Source organism: Stomoxys calcitrans, chromosome 2, assembly GCF_963082655.1.
Source record: "Stomoxys calcitrans chromosome 2, idStoCalc2.1, whole genome shotgun sequence".
NCBI classification, from domain to species: domain Eukaryota; kingdom Metazoa; phylum Arthropoda; class Insecta; order Diptera; family Muscidae; genus Stomoxys; species Stomoxys calcitrans.
Genome location: NC_081553.1, coordinates 100,156,453 through 100,179,537, shown reverse-complemented (window position 1 = coordinate 100,179,537; position 23,085 = coordinate 100,156,453). Strand labels below are relative to the sequence as shown.

The following is a 23,085-nucleotide window of genomic DNA, read 5'->3' as shown; positions in this document are numbered from 1 at the left end:
AGCTGTGAAAAAATTTGTCAACGCCGACTATATGAAAAATCCGCAATTACTTTTTGGGCAACCCAATATTATAATTTTTTAGTTTTTTCTCATCACAACTTCATTTCAAAAATGTTCTGTTCCTTTCTGGAGTCTACAATTATTTTATCTACTTTTCCTTTGTTCCTTACAGAATTAACAGTATGGTATCATGATATAAACTAATGGAACTCCCTCCGTCCCTCAACCAAAATGCATCGAACCAAAAAGAGGTCTTCCTTTGGAGCCTCTCTAAATATACCCGACTCAGCGACACCATCCAAAATGAAACATCACAAAGTGCGATTAAAATGTCCAGGCGATAATCCTGGAAAACCTTTTTTAAGTCCTTTTATAATAATAGTAGTAATACAACTAATGTCAGTACACAATGCTCATGCCAATCGACCGCCTCGCTTTATTATCGAGGGACAATCGGAAATTGTTTTGCGACTAAAGGAGAGTCCGGAAACGGAAGTTGGTAAGTTAAATATATTTAAATAATTAGGATGAATTAAAAAAAAATAAATTTCAAGAAGCCGAAATTCAGACGATGCAATGGAGGCTTCCATGCTATATACAATAAAATGGTCGTGTTAGTAAATTGGTGGTATTACAATTTTAAAAGTGGTTCGAACCTTCTTCTTACCCAAAATTTCCAAAATGCTAGATCTCAGAAAAGAGTGGGCCAATGTAAGCGAATTTATGTTTGGAGCCGAAACGGCCGGAACGAATCTTATATACCCTCCACCATGGACCGTATTTTATACGTTCTTTGAATAACTTTTTGAAAAACTTTTGAATATATGCAGAAGACACATCCACAGATAAAGATGGACCGTACTTTTCATGACTATAAGCTTAGGTTGAAAAGAGAATGTAGATATTAATCCGCCCCATGCAATAATGGACATACACCTAAGCCAGGAATCGGCTTGTTGTGCGCTCTAAATACTAACAAGTTAAAGGGTGCTCAGTTCGGCCAGTACGAAACATGGGAACCCACCACCTTGGATTCTGCTAAAATATGGGAGCTAAATCTGGGAATTGACCAATTTGGACAGTATTTGTCACAGTTGTTGAGAGTCATAACAGAACACTATATGCTAAATCGAATAAAAATCGCGGCTAAAAAGAGCTCAAGAAGTCAAATCGGGTGATGGGTTTATATGAAAGCTTTATCATGTTCTTGACCGATTTAGACCGTACTTAACACAGTTGTTGGGTATCATAACAGAGCACTATATGCAAAATTTCAGGCAAATCGGAAAAAATTGCGTCTTTCAGGAGCTCAAGAAGTCAAATCGGGAGATCGGTTTATATGCGAGCTACATCAGGTTCTTGACCGATTTAGACGATATTAAACACAGTTGTTGGAAGTCATAGCAGAATAATAAATGCACAATTTCAGCCATATTGGATGAAAAGTGAGGCTTCCAGGGGCTCAAGAAGTCAAATCGGAAGATCGGTTTATATGGGAGCTATATAAGGTGATAAACCGAATCAGACCATACTTGGCACAGTTGTTGGAAATCATTACAGAACACCGCATGCAGATTTTCGGCCAAATCCGAAACCCGAGCTATATCAGGTTATATACCGATTTGGACGGTACTTAGCACAGTTGTTGAAAGTCATAACAGAACACTACATGCAAAACTTCAGCCAAATCGGACAAAAATTGCGGCTTTCTGGACATCAAAAAGTCAAATCGGAAGATCGTTTTATATGGGAGCTATATCCAAATCTGAACCGATATGGCCCATTTGCAATCCCCAATGACCTACATCAATATTTAGTATAAGGTCCAAATTTCAAGCCACTATCTTTACGCAATCGACCGCTATCGTGATTTCGACAGACGGACGGACGGACATGGCTAGTTCGACTCAAAATAGCGAGACGATCAAGAGTATTTATACTTTATGAGGTCCTAGACCAATGTTTCGATGTGTTACAAACAGAATAACTAGATTAGTATACCCCCATCCTATGGTGGTAGGTATAAAAAGTAACCTCGAAAAAGAAAATCTAAATTAGGAATTCTGTGCTACTTACATAACTCTTAGCTGTTTTCCACGCCTCTAAGTTAGTTCATGTCTTGTATTGTGTCCCCACCTAAGTTTCAGTGTCTGTTGGCCGCGAAAGCCTGGTAATGCCATAGGAAATGCTCCAACGTCTCATCATCTTCCCCACATCCCCTACACATATCATCACTTGCCGCACCGATTTTGCATAAGTGAGCTCGCAATCCTATGTGTCCTATTATGATACCGGAAGCTATACTGACCTCCTTCTTACTCTCTTTCAGTAATAGCCTCGTCTTCTCACGATTCTGATCTCCCCGTAGGATTTTCGCCGTTCTACTAAGCCCACATCCTCAACTCGGACTGCGTCGACCCGAAAGGGTTCCGTGTTAACCAAGTTTATTGACGGCAGTCCTCTGGCCTTCACTGTCAAATCGTCTGCTTTTTCATTCCCCCTTACTCCGCTATGGCCCATCTTTACTCCGCTATATGTTACCATCCTCATAAGAGGCGTTAATCTCCTTCTTATCTCCAAAACTGTTCGTGACCTTACCGTGCTGGTTGTCCTGGCATTCCGTGATCGCCCGGATCTTTACCTGTAGGATCGTATTATGGTCAGGCAAATAGATCTCAGATCTCAGCCCATGGGTTCTCAATGTAGACCCTCGGGCCCACTCTGTCCTCTAGCTTTGATCCATCCGTGTAGCAAGCTCTTCCAGATGGCTATACTAGAGTTCTGTCAATCCAAGGCAGCAGTGCCTCGTACTCGACCTCAAGTGTCGCCTCAGGTTTCCGATCCGAAACCTCTTCCAAACCTTCCAGGTTTCCTATCGTCGCCTCGATTATACAACTCTCCTATCGCCTTAAGTCTCATACTTAATCTGCATGTCTATGGGTCGGATACCTAGAATAGTCTCCAGTGCCCTATGGTCCTCATCGCTTTGCAATACAACATGTTCTCTGAACCTGTTTTATTATCCTGACGTTGCACTTTTCTCCATCGCAGTCCACCAAACTACTGAGGCATAAGTAAGTATTGGTCTAATCACGCTTCTGTAGAGCCAGTGGACTATACTCGGATTCAGGCCCCATTTCGAACCTACGGCCCGTCTATATAGTGCCCAACATCTGTTAGTCTTCTTGTTACGCTCCTAAATATTATGACAATTAGAAGTCATAAAAAATACCACGTTTGAACCAAATAATTGGGATCCCCAAAAACTCAAGAAGTAAAATCGGGCGAACAGTTTGTATGAAAGTTATATCAGGTTATAAACTTATTTGGACTGTATTTTGCGCGGCTGTTGGAAGCTAAAGCAAAACTTTACTTGTAAAATTTCAGCCAAATCGGGTAGTAATTGCGCCTTCTAAAGGCCACCGTAGCGCAGAGGTTAGCATGTCCGCCTATGACGCTGAATGCCTAGGTTCGAATCCTGGCGTGAACATCAGAAAAAATTTTTCAGCGTTGGTTTTCCCCTTCTAGTGCTGGCGACATTTCGTCATTCCGTTTGCAACACATCGAAATATCAACTTCCGACCCTATAAATTATAAATATTATTGATCGTCGTAAAAATCTAAGACGGGATGGCTAGGCCCGTCCGTCAGTCCGTTTGTCTGTTGAAATCACGCTACCGTTTTTAAAAATAGAGATATTGAACTGAGATATTGAAACTTTGCACAAATTCTTTTTTTGTCCATAAGCAGGTTAAGTTCGACGATGGGCTATATCTTGATATAGCCCCCATATAGACCGATCCGCCGATTTAGGGTCTTAGACCCATAAAGGCCACAATTATTATCCGATTTTACTGAAGTTTAGGACAGTGAGTTCTATTAGGCCACTCGACATCCCTTTTTAATTTGCCCCCGATCGGTCCAGATTTGGATATAGCTGCCGTATACGCCGATCTCTCGATTTAAGATCTTGGATCCATAAAGACCCCAGATCGGTTCAGATTTGAATATAGCCATATAGACCGATCTCTCGATTTAAGGTTTTGGGCCCATAAAAGGCGCATTTATTGTCCGATTTCGCCGAAATTTGGGACAGTGAGTTGTGTTAGGCTCTTCGACATCTTTCTGCAATTTGGCCCAGATCGGGTCTAGATTTGGATATTGCTGCCATATAGACCAGACCGATCTCACGATTTAAAATCTTGGCCCCTTTAAATTCGCATTTATAATCCGATTTCGCTGAAATTTGACACAGTGACTTATGTTTGGCTTTGATGTCTACGTTCAGATCGGTCCATATTAGGATATAGCTACCAAAAAGACCAATATTTTGTTCTTCAAAATTTAACAATGACTTGTGCTTTTTAGACCACTCAATGTCCGTGCCGAATTTGGTCCAAATCGGACCATATTTCGATATAGCTGCTATGGGGGCATAAAATATGCAATTTTTCACCAGATTATGACGAAAGGTGGTTTACATATATACCCGAGGTGGGGGCAATCCAAGGTTCGACCCGGCCGAACTTATCGGAATTTGTTTTTATTGATTCTATCGGAAAAACTCATTAGATTGCAAAAATAAAAATAAGCGACCCGGCACTGAATGTACCTTATAAGATACATTGCTCCTATATAGCGTGTAATTTTCATCCGACTGGGCTAAAATTTTAGACAATGACTTCCAACTGACTTAATAAATTTGTTTTTATTCAGTCTGAAATTGTTTCAAATAGTATCGATAATATTATCTCAACATCAGGGCTATAACGACCATGACGACAGACAGAATGAAACAGCAGACGATTTGGCCGTGAAGGCCAGTAAACTTAGGGCGACGCAGTCCGAGTTAAGGGCGTGGGCGACGAAAGCGCTGGTAGCACTTTAGAACAGTGAAACGATCGTTAGATGGCGCTTATCTTATGGGGAGATTCGGATCCTAAAAAGACGAGGCTATTACTGAAAACAAGTAAGAAGGAGAACTACGAGCCCACTTATGCAGAATAGGTGCGGCAAGTGATAGCATATATAGAGTTGACCAACCCATGCTATAAAGGAGCTTGTTTGCAAATAGAGAAAGGCATTCCTCCATAATTGTTTCCTTTTGATCCCAATAAGCAATATGCGAAATATAATGGCGATCGGTTAATGATAACCCACGACGTCCAAAGTTGGGTGTAGGGCTTTCTAAGGAATCTAGTTGAGTATTTTAGGTCCTTGCATGAATTTGGTTAACTAAGTACAAATTTATATGGAATTAATTACAAAAACATTGTTCTCTGACCCACTTCTGTGGCTGTGATAAAATGTATAGTTCGTTTCAGAAATTCCTGCCGATTCGGCTTAGCACTGCCCCTCTTTCCGCATATCCTTTCTGTGCTAATTGTCCGTCTGTCGTACAAAAACAATGTTCTCTGCCCCACTTCTGTGGCTGTGATAAAATGTATAGTTCGATTCAGAAATTCCTGCCGATTTAGCTAAGCCCTGTTCCTCTTTCGCATATCCTTTCTGTTTAATTGTTCGTCTGTCGTTGTTTTTGTTATTAAGTGGAGATGGTATTTTTTACCCAATCCTCCCGAAATTTTTCACATATCACATTTTTAAGAACAAATGTTGTGAGTTTTGGTAAAAATTGGTTCAGATTTAGATATAGCCCCCATATACATAGATCGCCCGAAATTCGGTATGGAATATTTTATAAGCCATATTATAAAATATTCCATACCGAATATCAGATTAAGATTGCAATCCCCAACGACCTACATCAGAAGTATCTGTGCAAAATATCAACCGGATATTTTTATTCGTTCGACCGCTATCGTGATTTTGACAGACGGAAGGATGGACATGCCTAGATAGACTTAAACTTTCAATATTTCGAGGTGTTACAATCGGAATGACTCGATTGGAAATTGTTTTTTCGAAATGGAAATTTATGATAATTACTTTTAATTTTCCAGGCACCCTGATATACACTCTGAAGGGCTACGATCCCGACAATGATCCCTTGACTTTTGGCAAAAGACCTTCGGCCGATAGTGAAGTGATACGAATCGAAAACAAGAGCTCGAATGAAGCCAATGTGTACCTGGCCAAAGAATTGGATAGAGAAACTCAGGATGAATACTCGATAGTTTTAACGCTAACCGATAACCATTACAACGATTACAATTATGTCACCCAAAGTTTTCTGCTTCTAGTGGAGGATATCAATGATAATGCACCCATATTTTTACCCTACCAAAGTGCTATAGAAATACCGGAAAATAGTGAGCCCAGTGTTATAACAGCATTGGAGGCTGTGGATGCCGATGAGGGAGCCTATGGCCAAGTGGTGTATTATTTACAAGAATTGGAAGGTGATAATGATGTCTTCTCCATTACCACACATCAAGGGAAGGGTATATTAAGTCTAAGGGGCCAATTGGACTATGAGACAAAGGCTCTTTATCAACTCAGAGTTTTGGCAGTGGATAGAGCCAATCAGGGTCCTGTTAATACAGGCACAGCAGCAATATTGATAAAAGTCAAAGATATTGAAGATCAGCCACCGGAATTTGTTAAGGTACAGCCGGTGGCTAGAATACCTGAAGATGCTGCTGTGGGTACAAGGGTGATGCGAGTACTTTGTGTGGATGGAGATCGTGGCATTAACAATCCCATAGCTTATGAATTGGAATCAAATGAGTTGTTTGCCATTGAACGAAATACTGGCTGGATATATACAATACGGGAATTGGATCGGGAAGATCCCAGTAATCAGGTGAATGGAGCATATATTCTAAAGGTGACAGCTAAGGAAATATCAAAGGTAGGGGAAAACTTCGTTAAGGCGAAAGGGGTTAAGGGTGGTTCTAAAATAAGCTTACCTATAATTTCAGACATCCCCCATAACTCCTCTGGCTGCTCAAGTGAAAACTGAAGTCACCATTATAGTATCGGATGTTAATGATGAAATACCCACTTTTGGTGAAGACATCTATCGTTGTGAGGTGAATGAAAATGCTCAGGCCAATACACCATTGAATTTTATCGATGGTGATGTACGACATTTTGTCTACGATCATGATGTGGGCAATAATGGTACATTTCGTCTATTTTTGGATCCAACCAATGATCTTTTCGAGATAGTCCCGGATATAGCGGTGAATGAAGCCAGCTTTATGATAAGAGTGAAAAATCCCATATCATTGGATTATGAACAAATGAAGGAAATAAATTTTACCCTCTTCGCCCGAGAAGTGGATGAGCCCAGCCGTTATTCCTCGGCCCACATACAAATTTTCATAAGGGATCAAAATGATAATTTTCCAGAATTTTCTCAAAGCATCTACAATGTGTCATTGGCGGAGAACAGTGAAGTGGGCTCCTTGGTGACCAAACTAGAGGCTACGGATGTGGATTCAGGGGATTTTGGTACAATGGGCATACGATTTCGCAATCTAAGAGGTGGCATAGCTCATTTGTAAGTAGAATCCCTAATAAAACCTAAACCATAGACTTATGCAATTTTTTTTTTATTTTTAGATTACATTTGAATCCCATTACTGGCCTGGTGACCATTAAACAGTCTGGAGGCTCTGCCTTCGATCGTGAAATCATCTCCCGCCATTATTTAACTGTGGAGGCCATAGACAATTTGGGCCAAGGCAATCGCAATACGGCCCAATTGATAATCAACATTGAAGATCTCAATGACAATGCCCCCATCTTTTTGCAGCGCCAATATGAGGCCACACTGCTTGAGAATAAAATTACTTTTGAACATCCTTTGCAATTGGAGGCGCGCGATATCGATTTGATTGGCACCGAAAATAGTCAAATAACCTATGAAATTGTGGAGGGCATGTATCGCTCAAATTTCTCCATTGATCCTGAAATGGGCGAATTGAGGCCCATCAATGCCTTTGACTATGAACAGTTGGTGGAGCTAAAAAATCGTCAATCCTCAGCCGAGACCATAGTAAGCTCGGACAAAGGCATTCGTGTTTTAGATCTCATGGTGCGTGCTCGAGATTCTGGCATACCCATGTTGTCCACGGTGGTTCCCGTGCTCATATATGTTCAGGACATTAATGATAACCCTCCGATATTTTTGAAAAATTTCTACTCCAAAAGTATCCCCGAAGATATGCCAGGTGGCAGCTCGGTTCTGCAAGTGATGGCGATTGATCGTGATGGTTCTGCACCCAATAATGTCATTGTTTATCGCATTCAATCTGGTGCTAAAGATAAATTTGTCATCAACTCTGAGACGGGAGTGATATCGGTGGCTCATGGTGCCAATTTAGATCCAGATTTGACGGACAACAAGACTATGCTGTATACTTTGACGGTGGTAAGTTTGAAAGATAACGGAAAAATAATAGCCTAGCTATGTCCATGCCCGCCAATTTGTCCGTCCGTCTGCCGAAAGCATGATAAGGCAGGAACGGGTAAAGCTAGCCAAGTAAAAATAATAACCTAACCATATCCATGCCCAGCTGTCTGTCCGTCCATCTGCAGAAAGCATGCTAAGGTGGTACGAATAAAGCTAGCCGCTTGAAATTTTTCACAAATACGTTCTATTGATGTAGTTCAGTTGGGATTATAAATGGGTTAAATTGGTCCTTGTTTAGATATAGCTTCCATATAAACCAATCCTCCGATTATATTCCAAGAGTTTGAAAAGGATGCAGTTCTTATCCCATTTGTCTAAAATTTTTCACGATGGCTTTCTTATAACCTCCATTTCTGTACCAAGTTTGATTTAATTCGGTCCATAACATGATATAGCTCCCATATTAACCGATCCCTCGAATTTACTCCTTGGGCCTATATAGAGCGCAATTTTACCCGGAAGACCGTATGACGGGCTAGGTCTCTGCTAAAAGCCACCTTTTCTCTCGAGACATGTTAACCAACGGCTCCGCTCTCACATTACATCGTCTCAGTGTTCCTGCGTCCAGGTGCCCTCTCCATATAGCAGTTGCTATCATTGATAACGCAATAAGGTCATTTTTCTTTAACTTGAGCATCTCATCGACAAAACTTGTCTCGGCTAGCCGGAAATTATCCTCGCTGCTGCACGCCTTCATTGTTATGTTTACGACTGAAGCAAAGAGCATAAGAATACGTGCGACTTGCCATTGACGCTACCGTAAAGGGCTGGGCATCGCTGGTTTACCGCTCTTATTTCTTCGATCTCCTAGTCTAATCCTGCCTGGCTGTAGCGCAAGCGGTGACAGCGTGCTCTGAACATCCACCAGCTTTTCCTCCTCGATTTGGCTAAAATTTTTCTCTAAACTCCAAACCTATACCAAGTTGGATTTCAATCGGTCCATAGCATTATCGGTGAATAACCTATCTCTCGAATTTACTCAATATGCCAGGCTCGGTCTTTACCAGTTAAAAACTCAACTTCGATCTCGAGATATGTAAACCACCTCAGCACCGCTCTCGCATTACTTTGAGATGAATCACCTTGTGAAACTTACGCCATTCGTCTCGGTGTTCCTGCATTCATGCACCCTCTCCTTGATGTCGCGACAAGGAAATTTGTTTTTTGACCACCACGTTGCCCAACTGGAGCCTCACCATAGTCAGGCTGGAGCCAAAGTTCCAGGGACTCCTGACTCCCGTGGTACCAGATTAAGGACTCTGGTCCGACCACTTAGTCCAACTACTTCCAGTTGAACTCCAAACTTTACCGGACTGCGGGCACCATCCCGCAGCAAAACCTCATTCAGAACCATCTGAAATCAGGTAGCATAACCCAAATGATTCCGCACAAGACTGAGCCAAAATAGGAATGCCACCGAAACATCCACACAAAACGGTATACATTCTGCTATTCGCAAGAAATAGCAGCGACACCGTGTGGAAAACTTTCAAACCATCAGAACTTCTACCCCTTACACAACCAGCTCCGAAGTCTAGAGTGCCATGTTAAATATGAACTCCTGTTGGGAGTTCAGTTTAGCCTCATATATTTTTATTCGCTCTAGGATTTGTAGGTCTATCGGTACTCCGGCAATGATGAGAACTACCAATTCAAACACTGCTCCGAAGATCATGTAGCTCTTAGAGCGGCCGCCCTCCGTACGAGGACCTTGAGCAGAACCCGAAGCTCCTTTTACCTCTCTCAGATAGCTTTTCATGATCATCATCTGAAACTCCGGCACTTGTTCATGAACAAATTTTCAATTTACTGGCATCTCCATTTTCAGTATTCCGTCGTGGTTGACGTTCCAGAGGTCGGGCCCAAGTTTGGGACCTTGGGCACAACCCGACGTTACTTTATACATTTTTCAGAAAGCTCTTCATGATCATCATCTGATACTCTGGCACTTGTTCATGGGCAAAATTTGCAATTTACTGGCACCTCCAGTTTCAGTATTCCGTCGTTGCTGATGTTCCAGAGGTCAGGCGCAAGTATGGGACCTTGGACAGAACCCGACGTTACTTTATACCTTTTCAAGATCTCAGAGAGCTCTTTATGATCATCATCTGACACTCTGGTACATGGTAATGGGCAAATTTGCAATTTACTGGCATCTCCATTTTCAATATTCAGTCGTTGCTGATGTTCCAGAGGTCAGGCGCAAGTATGGGACCTTGGGCAGAACCCGACGTTACTTTATACCTCTCTCAGATAGCTCTTCATGATTATCATCTGATACTCCGGAACTTTAATGTCTTTCTTCTGTTAAAGGCGTTCTTGACACGCAGCTTTGCCACTAGGGTGAGTGGTTTGCACGATGGTTCAACCGTTGGCCTGCTTCCACAAACTCAACTTCGTCCATTAGTGCCACTATTGTCGGCTTCCCTGGTGCTGTTACGAAGGTCCCAGTCCTTTGGCTATTGTATTCGCGAGTCTAAACTTTATTAAACGCTCCCACATTTTGCCCGCTGTGTCCAGCATACATAGTGGCCTGTAAGACGATGGCGAGCATGAATCACCTTCCCCTTGCTTCTCGAAACCCAAAGGGGAGTTTCCATCCATCTGGGAATATTCCCTCTGACAGGCATCTGTTATAGATGTTCAAAAGCATTTCTGGTCGTCTTTTGGCGATTTTTTTTTTGTAAATTCTACTACGACTCCGTTGGGCCGGGCGCCTTTCCACCTTGAATGCCACTTGCAGCGACTTGGAAATCTTCGAGTGTGAATGAGGGAGTGTGTGTGCCCATTTCAACGTTTTTGTCATTTACTCTTAGATCGGGTTCAGCAAATAGGGTGGTAGTAATATTCCGCATTGTTTTTCAGCATCCATCTCAATATTTGCGCTTCTCATTCCAAGATTTTTGGATGAGGTCTACTCTTAGTTCTTCTTATTTATCTAATTTCTTTTGATATTGCCTGAGTGCCTTTTTCGCATCCTTATATTGGGTATGCTCTGCTTCTGCTGCGCCTATGCGTTTAGCTCTGGTGTACTTTTCTCCGGATGTATTCAGGTCTGTGCTCATCGATTAAGTCATTCCCCCAGAGTACTGCAGCTATGTTTGACCTCAGTCCCTTAACCCTCGGCATTGCCCTGTCACACCCTTTAACGATTATGGACGTGAGGCGATTCGCTGCTATTAAGGCGTTTGTGCTGGATTGGGATTCCTGTATATATCCTTCGATCTCTGCTAGGACCAGAGATGGTTCTAGCTTCTTCACATTCCATTTGCGTTCTTTTGCCTTCGCCCTTATTACTGGCATGATATCTCTGAGCAGAAAAGAGAGCTCAATCTACTGGTGGTTACTTGCAATGCATGTCTCCAGTACCCGCCAATTGTCGATCCCAATTGAAACTCTTTAACGAGTTGTAATGCGATTCATACTTCTGATGCTCTAATATTTTGTTCGTGCATTTTCAGCTTGCCATTGACGGGGGTATTGGCAATACTCAGCTTATGAATACCGCTACTGTCAACCTCACCATAAAGGATGTCAACAACAAGTTACCTCTACTGCCCGATTTACCCACATTGCAAATAGTTGAAAATACCCCTGTGGGTACACAAATTTATCGAATTGTAGCTAATGATTCTGATGAAAATCCCATAATACGGTACAAAATCAACCCCTTCAATTCGGAGGCACGTAATGAAGAAGGAACTGTAGTTAAACAAAGTGAATATGATTATATATCGATCTTTGATCTGGATCCCATAGATGGAACTTTACAACTTATCAAGCTGATTGATCGTGAACGAGTGGAACACATCAAGCTGGCAATAGTCGTAGAAGATTTGGCAGCAGCCAAAGGAAAACAAATTGTGGAGGGCTTTCTTACCATACTCGTTGCCGACGAAAATGATAATAATCCCAAATTCAAGCAGCCCTTTTACAAGAGATCCATAACCGAGAACAGTATGAATGGTGTTTTGATAGCCAATGTGATTGCCTATGACATTGACAAGAATCGCACCATCACCTATAGTGTGGAGGGTAATCCTTTGATCAGGCAAATGATTCACATGGATTCGCATACGGGTGAAATTGTGGTGGCCAATAAAATCGATCATGAGCAGTATCAATGGTTAAATTTCTCCGTTAGAGCCACTGATTCAGGTGTGCCTCCACGTTCATCATTGGTGGATGTTTTTGTATCTGTTCTGGATGAGAACGATAATAATCCCTATTTCATTGGAGGTTCTAAGAATTATACAATCAGTGAGTCGGCTGTGGTTGGCACACGCATAGGTACCATACAAGCCTCCGACGCTGATTCGGGAGATTTTGGAAAAATCACTTTTCTCATGGATCGCATAAGTTCTCAGGGCAAATTTTCCATAGATGCAGACACCGGAGTGTTGACGGTGATAGATAAACTCGATCGTGAAACTAAGGATTTTTATATGCTGGTTATCGAAGCATGGGATAATTATCAATTTGGTTTCTTAGCGGGAGAGAGTCGCAATGCCTTTAAACAAGTTTTGTAAGTAATGAAGTGAAGGCAAAGATTGTAAATGTCATGATAAAATGATTTTAAAACTTCCTTTTCAGTATTACAATTTTGGATGAGAATGATAATGTTCCCGAAGTTTTTGTGCCCTCAACTTGTGTATTAATCACAGAGTACCATGAGCTCAACGAAAAGATTGCCACAATCAAGGGTAAGGATGCTGATGACCCACAAACACCAAATGGACGTTTGGAATTCAAGATAACAAAGGGAAACCCAGAAGGTGAGAAGACGGTCTTGTTCAAATGTCCATCCATAAATTTAACCAAAAAAATGTAGGGCCAATTCAGTTTACATTAGCACAGGTTAGGTTGGAATAAACCCGCGACATATTGGCATTTATCATATGGCAACCGGATCTACGCACCAGATTGACCTGATGAAGTCCTTCATCGGCAAGAGCTGCCGCCTCAGTGTACAACACACTGCTACAACAACATATTGGAATAACCAGGAAAATGTAGGGCAATGAAATGCTTTTCTATTTCCTCTATAGCTCATCTAGCTGATGCACTACTCTTCGTAGACCACTTGTTACGCTTGTTTGTCGTTTTGTGGGATAAAAACTTAACCAAAAATGCTTGCACATTATTTATAAGAATAGTGGCTCACAAGACATATTTTCGCGAGGTCTAAAATCTTTATCTCTCTTTAGACTTTCTCCGCTTTCTTCAACTTCTCGCAGGCCACTCGTAAATAGGTTTCCGTGTAGGTTTCTAGACTCGATCAATGTAACGCATTGTATGTTAGGGACATTTCACAAAAGTTGAAATCAAGGATCAATAGAATGACCCTTCTAACGGTTTTGCAGCTTTTCGTAGGTGTAACCGGTGCAGGGAGTGGGTGCATTTCCGATCTTGCTTTGGCCTTACGTTTCTACGGGAGTATAGTTGCAAGGTGTTGCGCGAACATAGACAGCAGTGAGTCACAAGCGTCGTCGCCTTCGGCGTCCTCGTCGTCGAACTATGAGACCCGTCCGACCTCTCCCGTGCGGCAATATACGTAATAGCAGCACCCAGCCCCAATATTGCCAGGGAGTGATCACCTCCCTATAATTCTCCCCACCGACCGACCACTCGGACGTTTATCAATCAAATGAAGGACGATTGGTCCGACTTCACAGAGTACACCAATCGCCGCTTCAGTGAACTGACACTACCCTCAAATGTGCTAGTTGCAGAGAGGAAATTGCGAGACATCATGAACGCAGCAGCCGCTCGCTTTATACCAGCAGGTCGAATGCCCCAAGTGCAGCCCAATTTCCAGGCGCAGCCAATGGTACTCGCAAACAAGCGTGATGGGTTTCGTAACATGGACCCCACTTACCCAGAATAAACGAGATGAATCTGGAAATAAACAGGGTACTCAACCAACATAAGCGGTAGAAGGCCCCGACGGAATCTCTACATTGATGATAAAAAATCTGAATTTACCTAGAGTTGAGTACATTACAACTGTCCTCAACCTGTCTTCGAACACTCTATAGTACCCGATGTCTGGAAGATGGGACCCAAGTAAGGGGGAGTCGTACAAACCGATCTCCCTTCTCTTACTAGCAGCCAGGACGCTTGAAGGACTACTCCTCCCGAACCTCGTTGAAGAATTTCCATTCGCCGAACATCAGATTTCGAAGACTGCGTAGCCCAACAACTGCTTTGCATGGGATCACCGCACACATTTGCCGTGGCTTCAATCAGCCCAGGCCATGTGAAAGGATGGTCCTCGTGGAACTGGACCTATCGAAGGCATTCGACATGGTCAGCTATGCCAAACTATTTTAGGACATTGCCAACACGTCTCTCCAGCCAGGCCTGAAACGCTGGGTCGCGAATTATCTGTGTGGTCGCCAGTCAGTTGTGGAATTTAGGGATAAGAAATCGAGTGTAACAGGGAGTTCCCCAAGGCGGGTGATATCTCCGGCAATGTTTAACATCTACCTATCCTCCATTCCATCCCCTCCAGACGGCATAAAGAGCTATCATATGCGGACGATTGTACGATCATGGCATCAGGCCCCCAACCCATTGATGACATCTGCGATAGGTTAAACGTCTACCTCAACGAACTTGAGGCTTATTTCGCTTCAAGAGATTTAAAGATATCTGTCACCAAATCTTCAGCCACATTGTTCACTAAAAATGCGCGTGAGGTGAATAATGAGCTGAAGTGATAATCGATGGAGAAACGATTCCGATCATCAAGTCCTAAAAATACTTTGACAAAATTTGACAGCTCTAACACATTCTCCCCACATGCCACAATAATTTGCGATGAGGTCAAAAGTAGAAACAAGGTCCTCAAATCAATTGCCGGCAGCACTTGGACTGCTGACAAAGATATCTTGTTGACCACGTACAAAGCGGTCTGTGGTAAGTTATGCAGCGCCAGTGTGGTCTCGTCAGCTATGTGACACGAAGTGGAATAATTTCAGTTCTCAGGTGGACCACCTTCATCAGGAGACAAAGATTCTAACAGTGCGAAGACATAACTATTGTACATGCTGTCTTATCAATACCTTTTGAGCTGTTATCGCAGGGACCAACGCCCAGAAGCCTTAAGGTGGATCTACATGATCTAGAGCGTGAGGTTCAACGCCACAAAAGAGAACCTCTAGATCAAGCGTCATATCAAGCGGGTCTAAACAATATTCATGCAGACACGGTAGCAGATACGATGAATAGCTATCGGGTAAATTTCGTACTTGGATAACGACCGCCTCCCTTCAGATGCAATGAAAAAATTGACCTCTCCCAGCAAACCAGAGTAGTTCTGGCTCAATTACGCTCTGGCATATGCAGCCGCCTCAATTCTTACATGGATTGATGCCAACGCATAGTATGTGTGTCCCGATTGTGATCTGGGATCACACGTCACCATTTTAAATACCCAGCCAGACGCACTTTTCTCAGACCTAGATCCCTTTGCATGCACCTCACATAAGTCGCAGAGTTCCTGGGTATTTAAAACGGTGACGTTTTAAATACCCAGCCAGACGCACTGGCTCAGACCCAGATCCCTTTGCATGCACCCCACATTATGGAACACAACACACTGCTACAACAACAACAATTATTCACCCGACACGGATAACCATGAGTACCGCATGGGCTGGATCTTTGAGCTCCAATCTGTGTGGTGTTCATCGTTATCACGAGAACCGGGCTACCGGTTTCGGATGGTGGAATCCTCCAGACGGAGTAACGCTAATTTTTGTCTCGGATAATCAGCCGCATCGGGTGGAGAGTGTCAGTAAGAGGCCGGCTCTTGTGTTAAAACTGAGATCCTATGATGTTCAATATGGCAAGGCCATTACCTGGTATATTTAAATAACCAATGGCTATCTTGCTCACCTATAGGAGCTTGACGAGGATCGTCACCTCCACATCCAAATGTTGCTACAACAAGAACAACTACAACTATTCAGTATTATACTTTGTGACTTATAATACTTGTAAATCCTTTATTTGAATATTGGCTTACAGCGCTAATTTTTCCGATTCTTGCCTCCTCAACATCCAATTTAAAAACCTCTCGCTTCTTCTCTTTTCATGTCTCTTTGACATTTTTAGAACTGTTTGAATTGCGTCAAATTGATTCATGGAACGCCCACATTTATGCCCGAAAATCTCTTCGAAATCGTTATGGCAATCACACCTTAACCATAAGCACCCGTGACTTGGGTGCACCACCCAACATTGTGACCAAACTACTGGACATTTGTATATCGGATTTCAATGATCATGCACCAGTGTTTGTTCAACCTCTACATAATACAACAGTGCGTGTACCAGAAAATGCAACCGTTGGCTCGTTGATACTACAGGTGATGGCTACCGATGAAGATATTGGCATGAATGCTTTAGTTCGTTATCGCCTAAAACCTGATCCTTTAGGTAGTTATCGACTTTTCGATTTGGATGCAGATACAGGTCATTTATTTCTGAAGGAACCTTTGGATCGAGATAAACAAAAGATACATGAGGTAAGTAGCAAAAGAGAAGAGACTATTCTTTTTGAGGTTTTTAATTTTTTTTATCTAATTCTAGATAAGAATAGAGGCCTATGATCAAGGATTGCCCACCTCACTGAGTGCAGATTTGGATTTGACCATATATATAAGGAATGTTAATGAATATGAACCTCAATTTATTGTGGATGAAATTGCGGTGAATTTTACGGGTAGGTTGGAAATAAAAATTCAATTTTTTGCAAATTTGCCCACGAGCTTTCCATTAAGGTTCATAGGACACTTATCTTCTCTCTGAATACTATTCGGTAAAAACATTAGCTCAATGTTAAGAAACCTTCTTTTTGTAGACGAGTACGAACGGCGTGGCCCTTAGCGGCACCTCTTCGTATAGAACTTTTACATGGCTGAATAAGAGCTGGCAAACTATCGATATTCGCAACATTTGATATTTCTAATAATAAATATCGATAGTATCGATACTGTCGTTAATATGCAATCACCCATATTACATGGCTGAATAAGAGCTGGCAAACTATCGATATTCGCAACATTTGATATTTCTAATAATAAATATCGATAGTATCGATACTGTCGTTAATATGCAATCACCCATATTAAAAACGAAAATGAGAAGTAAAAATCAAGAGAACTGTTTGTACAGAAACAATTTCAATGCAACCACCAGTCGCATGAAAATTGCGCTCTCTATAGGCTTACAAACGAGATTTAACAACTAAGCTACATCCGATTATGGGCCGATTCGAATGATACTTGAACACAACAAGAAGGACGATTGAAAAATGAATGATTGGAATACATTCGGAATCGCATCGATAATTTTTTGTTCAGTTTTGTAAATAGTGATACTCTGCCGACAGTATGTTAGGAAAAGTATAAATCGATATTTAGCCAAAAACTAACGTATCGATAGTGACATCGATATTTCTCTAGCTCTAGGCTGAATACCACAAAATGTTGGGGTAAGCTCCCCTTTGAACCCAGTCGATCTGTGTCGTAGGCGGATTTGGTACCTCTGCTCCACCGTGGCATTAATATGGCTTTATAATAAGAAAAAGAGAGAGCTAGGAAAAATATCGTGAAGCCCAGAGCAGGCTCGAGAGAGAGAGAGATCGAAGATGAGTTCCTGGGCAATACTCTGTGGAATTGAAAGCCACCAGAGAGGCATCTAAAGTGCAAAGTGGTCTCTTAGGATCCCAAAGTGGTATTTTAGAATCCCAAAAACTTAGTCTGAAAGCAGCGAAGAAGATGTCGATGATCAAATATAAAAAAGGATACAGGAGCAGCTCCAATTCACACCCCCCAACGGAATATCTTATCGGTAACATTTTCAAGAGCCATTTAAAGCGGCCAGGCCGGATGGAATCATTCCAGCATTAAAGCCGGAATCCATAGTAGTTACTCGGCCATGGTTTAGTACCTCCTGCCTGTTACTGGTAATAAAGGTCGGTTTATTCCCTTTATTACAAATCGCCAGATAGCAACTTTTAATATATATTTAATAAGCAGCTCACCCCTTTCGTTGACATCACAACTGTCCCATATCTAGTGATGTGCATTAGCATCACTTGCTACAATGAGGCTTTTCTTCCCTACAGAAGCGGCTTCAACCAGCGAATTAAGGTATGAACCAAACTGACCCTAGCGACATTAGCAAAGGTTCTTGGACCCATTTTACTATTGTTCGCCCTAGTTCTTTTAGGCATGGGATGCGGTGCAGTTTCCTAATCTAGACGTATAGTCTTTGGGTAGCCCGTGCAGCGAATTCCCGAGCCCAACTTAGGGAGTCTCTCTCCCTGTTAGAGAGAGTCTTAGGATCATTTACACCAAGCTTCTCAATAAACCTGAGAGCGAAGCGTCTTCTATTCTTCCAACCTCTTAAAGAGTGTGTTGATTTGCCGGGGAAGGCCGATGGCCTAGGCAAATAATAGGCATGCGAAGAAAGAATAGGTTCGGCCTTGTCCTTAAGACTCGAACCAGGTGTCTTCGTCAAAAGCCCCTGCTGACCAGGCGCCTGTCGGCTAGTGGAGCCTGGAGCAGCCGCTCCATCAGTCGAGTTTCCAATAGCAGACAACATGCTACGGCCTGATACCACCACCACAGCTGTTGGGTCTTTGGAGTCCATTCTAAGCCTTCTCCCGGTCTCTAGATCTGCCGCTCCACTGGAAACAGACGCAGATCATCAACCGCCTAATGGATGCCTCTATCGCAGCTATCTTTGAGTGACTTAAATTTTTCCTCCAAAAATAATGACCTGTTACATGCTACAGGAAAATTCTTGCGGAGTGAAATAACAAAACGTCCGCTCCACTCAACGGTTAACCGCAATTGCTAGCCACTATACTCGGAAACCTTAGGTCCTTAGGGCGAAGAAAAGCAGAAAGTGAAGGGAAATGACAACTCGTTAGACAAAAAGTAGGGAAACAGGCGGACCAGGGAAAAGCTCTCATCGTCTAGTCGGCCAATTCAGACCTCAAGGAGCTCCAGAATAACGAGAGGACTAAGTGCCTGGAGGGTATTCAGGCGCAAAAAGATGTGCCCATTATCTTGAGTCTTCTTCTCAGTGACACAAAAGTTGCTCAACCGTGTCCAACAACTTTGGAATCACGGAAGCGTTGAGGTTCACCTCGAATGCAGGTTTGAAAGCGATGATAAATGTGCCATCTACTGAGGTCTATATTATGAACTGTACCTCCAAAGTCAGGCTCATGCTGATGAAAATCAGCATGCTGAAGGGCTACCTGTCAGGGGGATTGATTCTCGATAAGTTCTCCGGGATTCGCTTCCTCGATAGAGAAACCTGGCAGCCAAATGCAAAGTTTGAAGACTATATGATATAGGTCTTCACTGATGGCGTCTACTCCGATGCACTCGATATCAGTAAGTCGCTGCGCTGAGACTGCCCGACGAGTATACGGTCTTTCAAGAGAAGGTTTGTGCTATTGCGAGTTACAGCCTATGGCCGAAGTTTAGCTTAGGTTCCCGAACACGAATATATTCCGAGAAATGAAAAATACGGCGAGCACGGCAGAAGTGGCTCGACTACTCGCTGGTCTTGCATACGTGCCATTTGTGCAGCTAACTAAAAGGGTAGAGACCATGGCCAAGCCTCTTTGACCTATTGCAGACCGAAAGAGGACGGAGTTCCCGGCTGTTTAAAAAAGTAACGGAGCTCTATTATAAAAGTTGTAACCGGACACTGTGCCAGTTGCAATAGTTTGATATTCAAAACTAAGGTCAGCTAGCAAGGGGGGGACGTCTTACCCCAAAACCCCACTAAACGGACGTATGAGCCGAGCAAGGCAAAATGGGTCTTAAATTAAAGAAATTTGTGATCGGGTTACGTATCTGATATCAAAAATTAGTTAAGAATTTGGGATACTATCCCAAACCACAAAAATCCCCAAGTCATGTCAACCGATCGGGACAATATGGATATTAAACTTTTATTATTTTTATGGAAGTGTACGAATCTGACATACAAATTTGGCCATGTATGATTTAGCATAGTTTTTTATTTAACTTTTTTTTATTTTCCATTTTAGAACATTCTGACCCCGGATCTGAACGAGTCAAGCTTCCCGATACCATAGACAAGGACGAAGTGGATGATTTAGATGATCCTCCAAGTCAGGTTTGTTATTTCATAGTCAAAGGCAACGAGGAGGACAATTTCCATTTGGATGCTGAGACCCACATACTGACCACTCAAAAAGAATTGGACCGCGAGTTAAAAGCCTTCTACCATCTCTATGTGAGGGCCTCGGAAAATTGTAATATGGCCGGCGGCGAATATCAAATGGCCACTAGTAAACAATGGGAAATCGAAATTGATCAAGAACCTATAAGACCTTTCAATCGTCGTCAAGGAGGATTTTTGAGAAATAACAAAAATTTTGATCGTTATAAGCACTCGAGAAATTTACGTTCCATAGCCTATGGCGATTTTGACAACTATGGCAATTACTCCTCAAGCAGTGAAGAGCTACTCATGAGCGACAGCACCATTGTAAGGGTTATGGTTCGTGTCTTGGATATCAATGACAATCCTCCAAAATTTCGTTCGAAAATTTTTACCGGTGGCATAACAACAAATGCCGATTTTGGCACTCGCTTTATGCGTGTAGAGGCCGAGGATTTGGATGAGGGTCCCAATGCCCAAATTTTCTATTACCAAGTGGGCGATATAAGACAGACACTGTCTGAGGGTTTGGAAAATATACGCACCTCTCCCTTTCTGGTGGACCAGGAGACGGGGGAAATACAATTGAATTTTGATCCTCAGAAAGGCATGAAAGGCTATTTTGATTTTATGGTCTTGGCCAACGATACGCTGGGCATGAAGGATGTGGCCCATGTTTTTATCTACCTCCTGAGGGAAGATCAAAAAGTACGCTTTGTGTTTAGACTGCAGCCCAATGAGTTGAGGGACAGGATACAAATGTTTAGAGAGTAGGTTTGCGAATTCAAGGAATAGAAAAGGAATGTTTTTTTATTTCTCTCTTTCTTTCTAGGAATCTAAGCAACATCACAGATACCATAGTCAATATCGATGAGATCAAGGTGCATGAGAACAAAGATGGTTCGGTGGACAAAACCAAAACGGATCTGTATATGCATCTTGTGGGCAAGGAGGACAACTCAATCTATGAAGTGGCTGATGTTTTGAATTTGATAGACTCCCATATAGAACATTTAGATGATTTGTTTAAGGAGCTCAATGTCTTGGATACCCAACCGGCTGAGGCGCAGTTATTGCAAGCAGGGCAACAGGCAAATGCCATGTACATATGGCTAATATTCACTAATCTGTTTTTGGCCACATTACTGGTGGTAACCTTGGCGTTATGTGCCTCTCAGCGCAATGGCTACAAAAGGCAGTTGAGGGCGGCCAAAGTCAATATATTTCGTAAGGCTATTGATTATGAGCCCAAAAGGGTGGGATTAAAAATCTTATTTTATTTTTCTAGGTAACTCTTCGTTATCTTTGCAAAATCCCCATGAGCCCGCCTCGCGTGTGCCTAATACAAATAAACATAGTGTTCAGGGTTCAAATCCCATTTGGTTAAAGGGCTATGAAAATGAATGGTTCAAAACCGATGAAAATTTAAGGTGAGTTACGCTCGGTTTCTCATTTTTATTCTTTTTTACTTAAATTCTTCATTTTCTTCCTTCAACTTCAGTCAAAGTGGCCACGATTCATTGGATGATAACTTTCTTGCTATCGGCACTCCCAATATCCAGGAAACTTTAAAGGGCACTGCTAAACTCTTCAACCACACCAATGATTTAAATCGTCATTTTAATGTCTACAATCAAATCGATAAATTAACAAATAATGCTCAACTCTTAGCAAGGAAATTAGAAACTACCGAATTGTAAAAGCTCATCAGTCCAGGAATTGTATTTACACTGTAGTTTTAAGTTATTTATTATTTTAAGTTAAGCGATATACAAGCATTATTGTAAATAAAAGAAAAAACTAAGAATGTAGAAAGGAGGGGAGTTATTAACTTACTTAGGCCAGCAGAAGGCTCTTCAATAAGGTGAAAACCACTAGGGCACTGAAAAATCTATAAGGCAGAGTTAAGAAAATATACAGGTGAAAGGACTCAGAACAAATCCTTGATAAAATTCCCCATCTCTATGGAAAATAAATCCGAGGTCTCTAGGAAGATTCCAGCCCCCAAATTATTTAAAATTCTAAAACGATTTTCTCGGAAAACTCTCCAACGAACAACGCAGAGTAGGATGGGATCAAAGATTTTAACGAGATGATGTACAATGTAATCCCCTATGGTGTCCAGATTTTTTCTGAATTTTGCAGATAAAAGTGTCCTTAAACACAAGACTTTGCAGGGATTTGTAAGCACTATTGTAACGAAAGGTTCCCCTTAGCATTTGGGTAAGCTCGCCGGGGCCGAGGATTCGTCACAGAAATTTATTGATTGTGAAACAGAAAGAGAAAGACGGGGAGGTATAGTTTTAACTTATCTTTATTATTGGGTTGCCCAAAAAGTAATTGTCGGTAATATAGTAGTAATATAGTCGGCGTTGACAAATTTTTTCAACGGCTTGTGTAATTGCATTCTTTCTTCTGTCAGTTATCAGCTGTTACTTTTAGCTTGCTTTAGAAAAAAAGTGCGCGAAATTTTGTTTACATTT

At 42.0% G+C, this 23,085-nt stretch overlaps 1 protein-coding gene across 1 annotated transcript; it reads left to right on the top strand.

The window, feature by feature from the left end:
- Window positions 1-231: 231 nt before the first annotated feature.
- Window positions 232-22,362, top strand: LOC106093381 (cadherin-23). The gene is made up of 12 exons (XM_013260437.2): window positions 232-499; window positions 5,961-6,811; window positions 6,882-7,465; window positions 7,528-8,338; window positions 11,842-12,905; window positions 12,974-13,155; window positions 16,502-16,914; window positions 16,979-17,111; window positions 20,466-21,372; window positions 21,435-21,829; window positions 21,891-22,032; window positions 22,104-22,362. Exons 1-12 carry the CDS (start codon window positions 232-234, stop codon window positions 22,300-22,302), a joined length of 5,949 nt encoding a protein of 1,982 aa, XP_013115891.2. The 3' UTR covers window positions 22,303-22,362.
- Window positions 22,363-23,085: the final 723 nt, after the last annotated feature.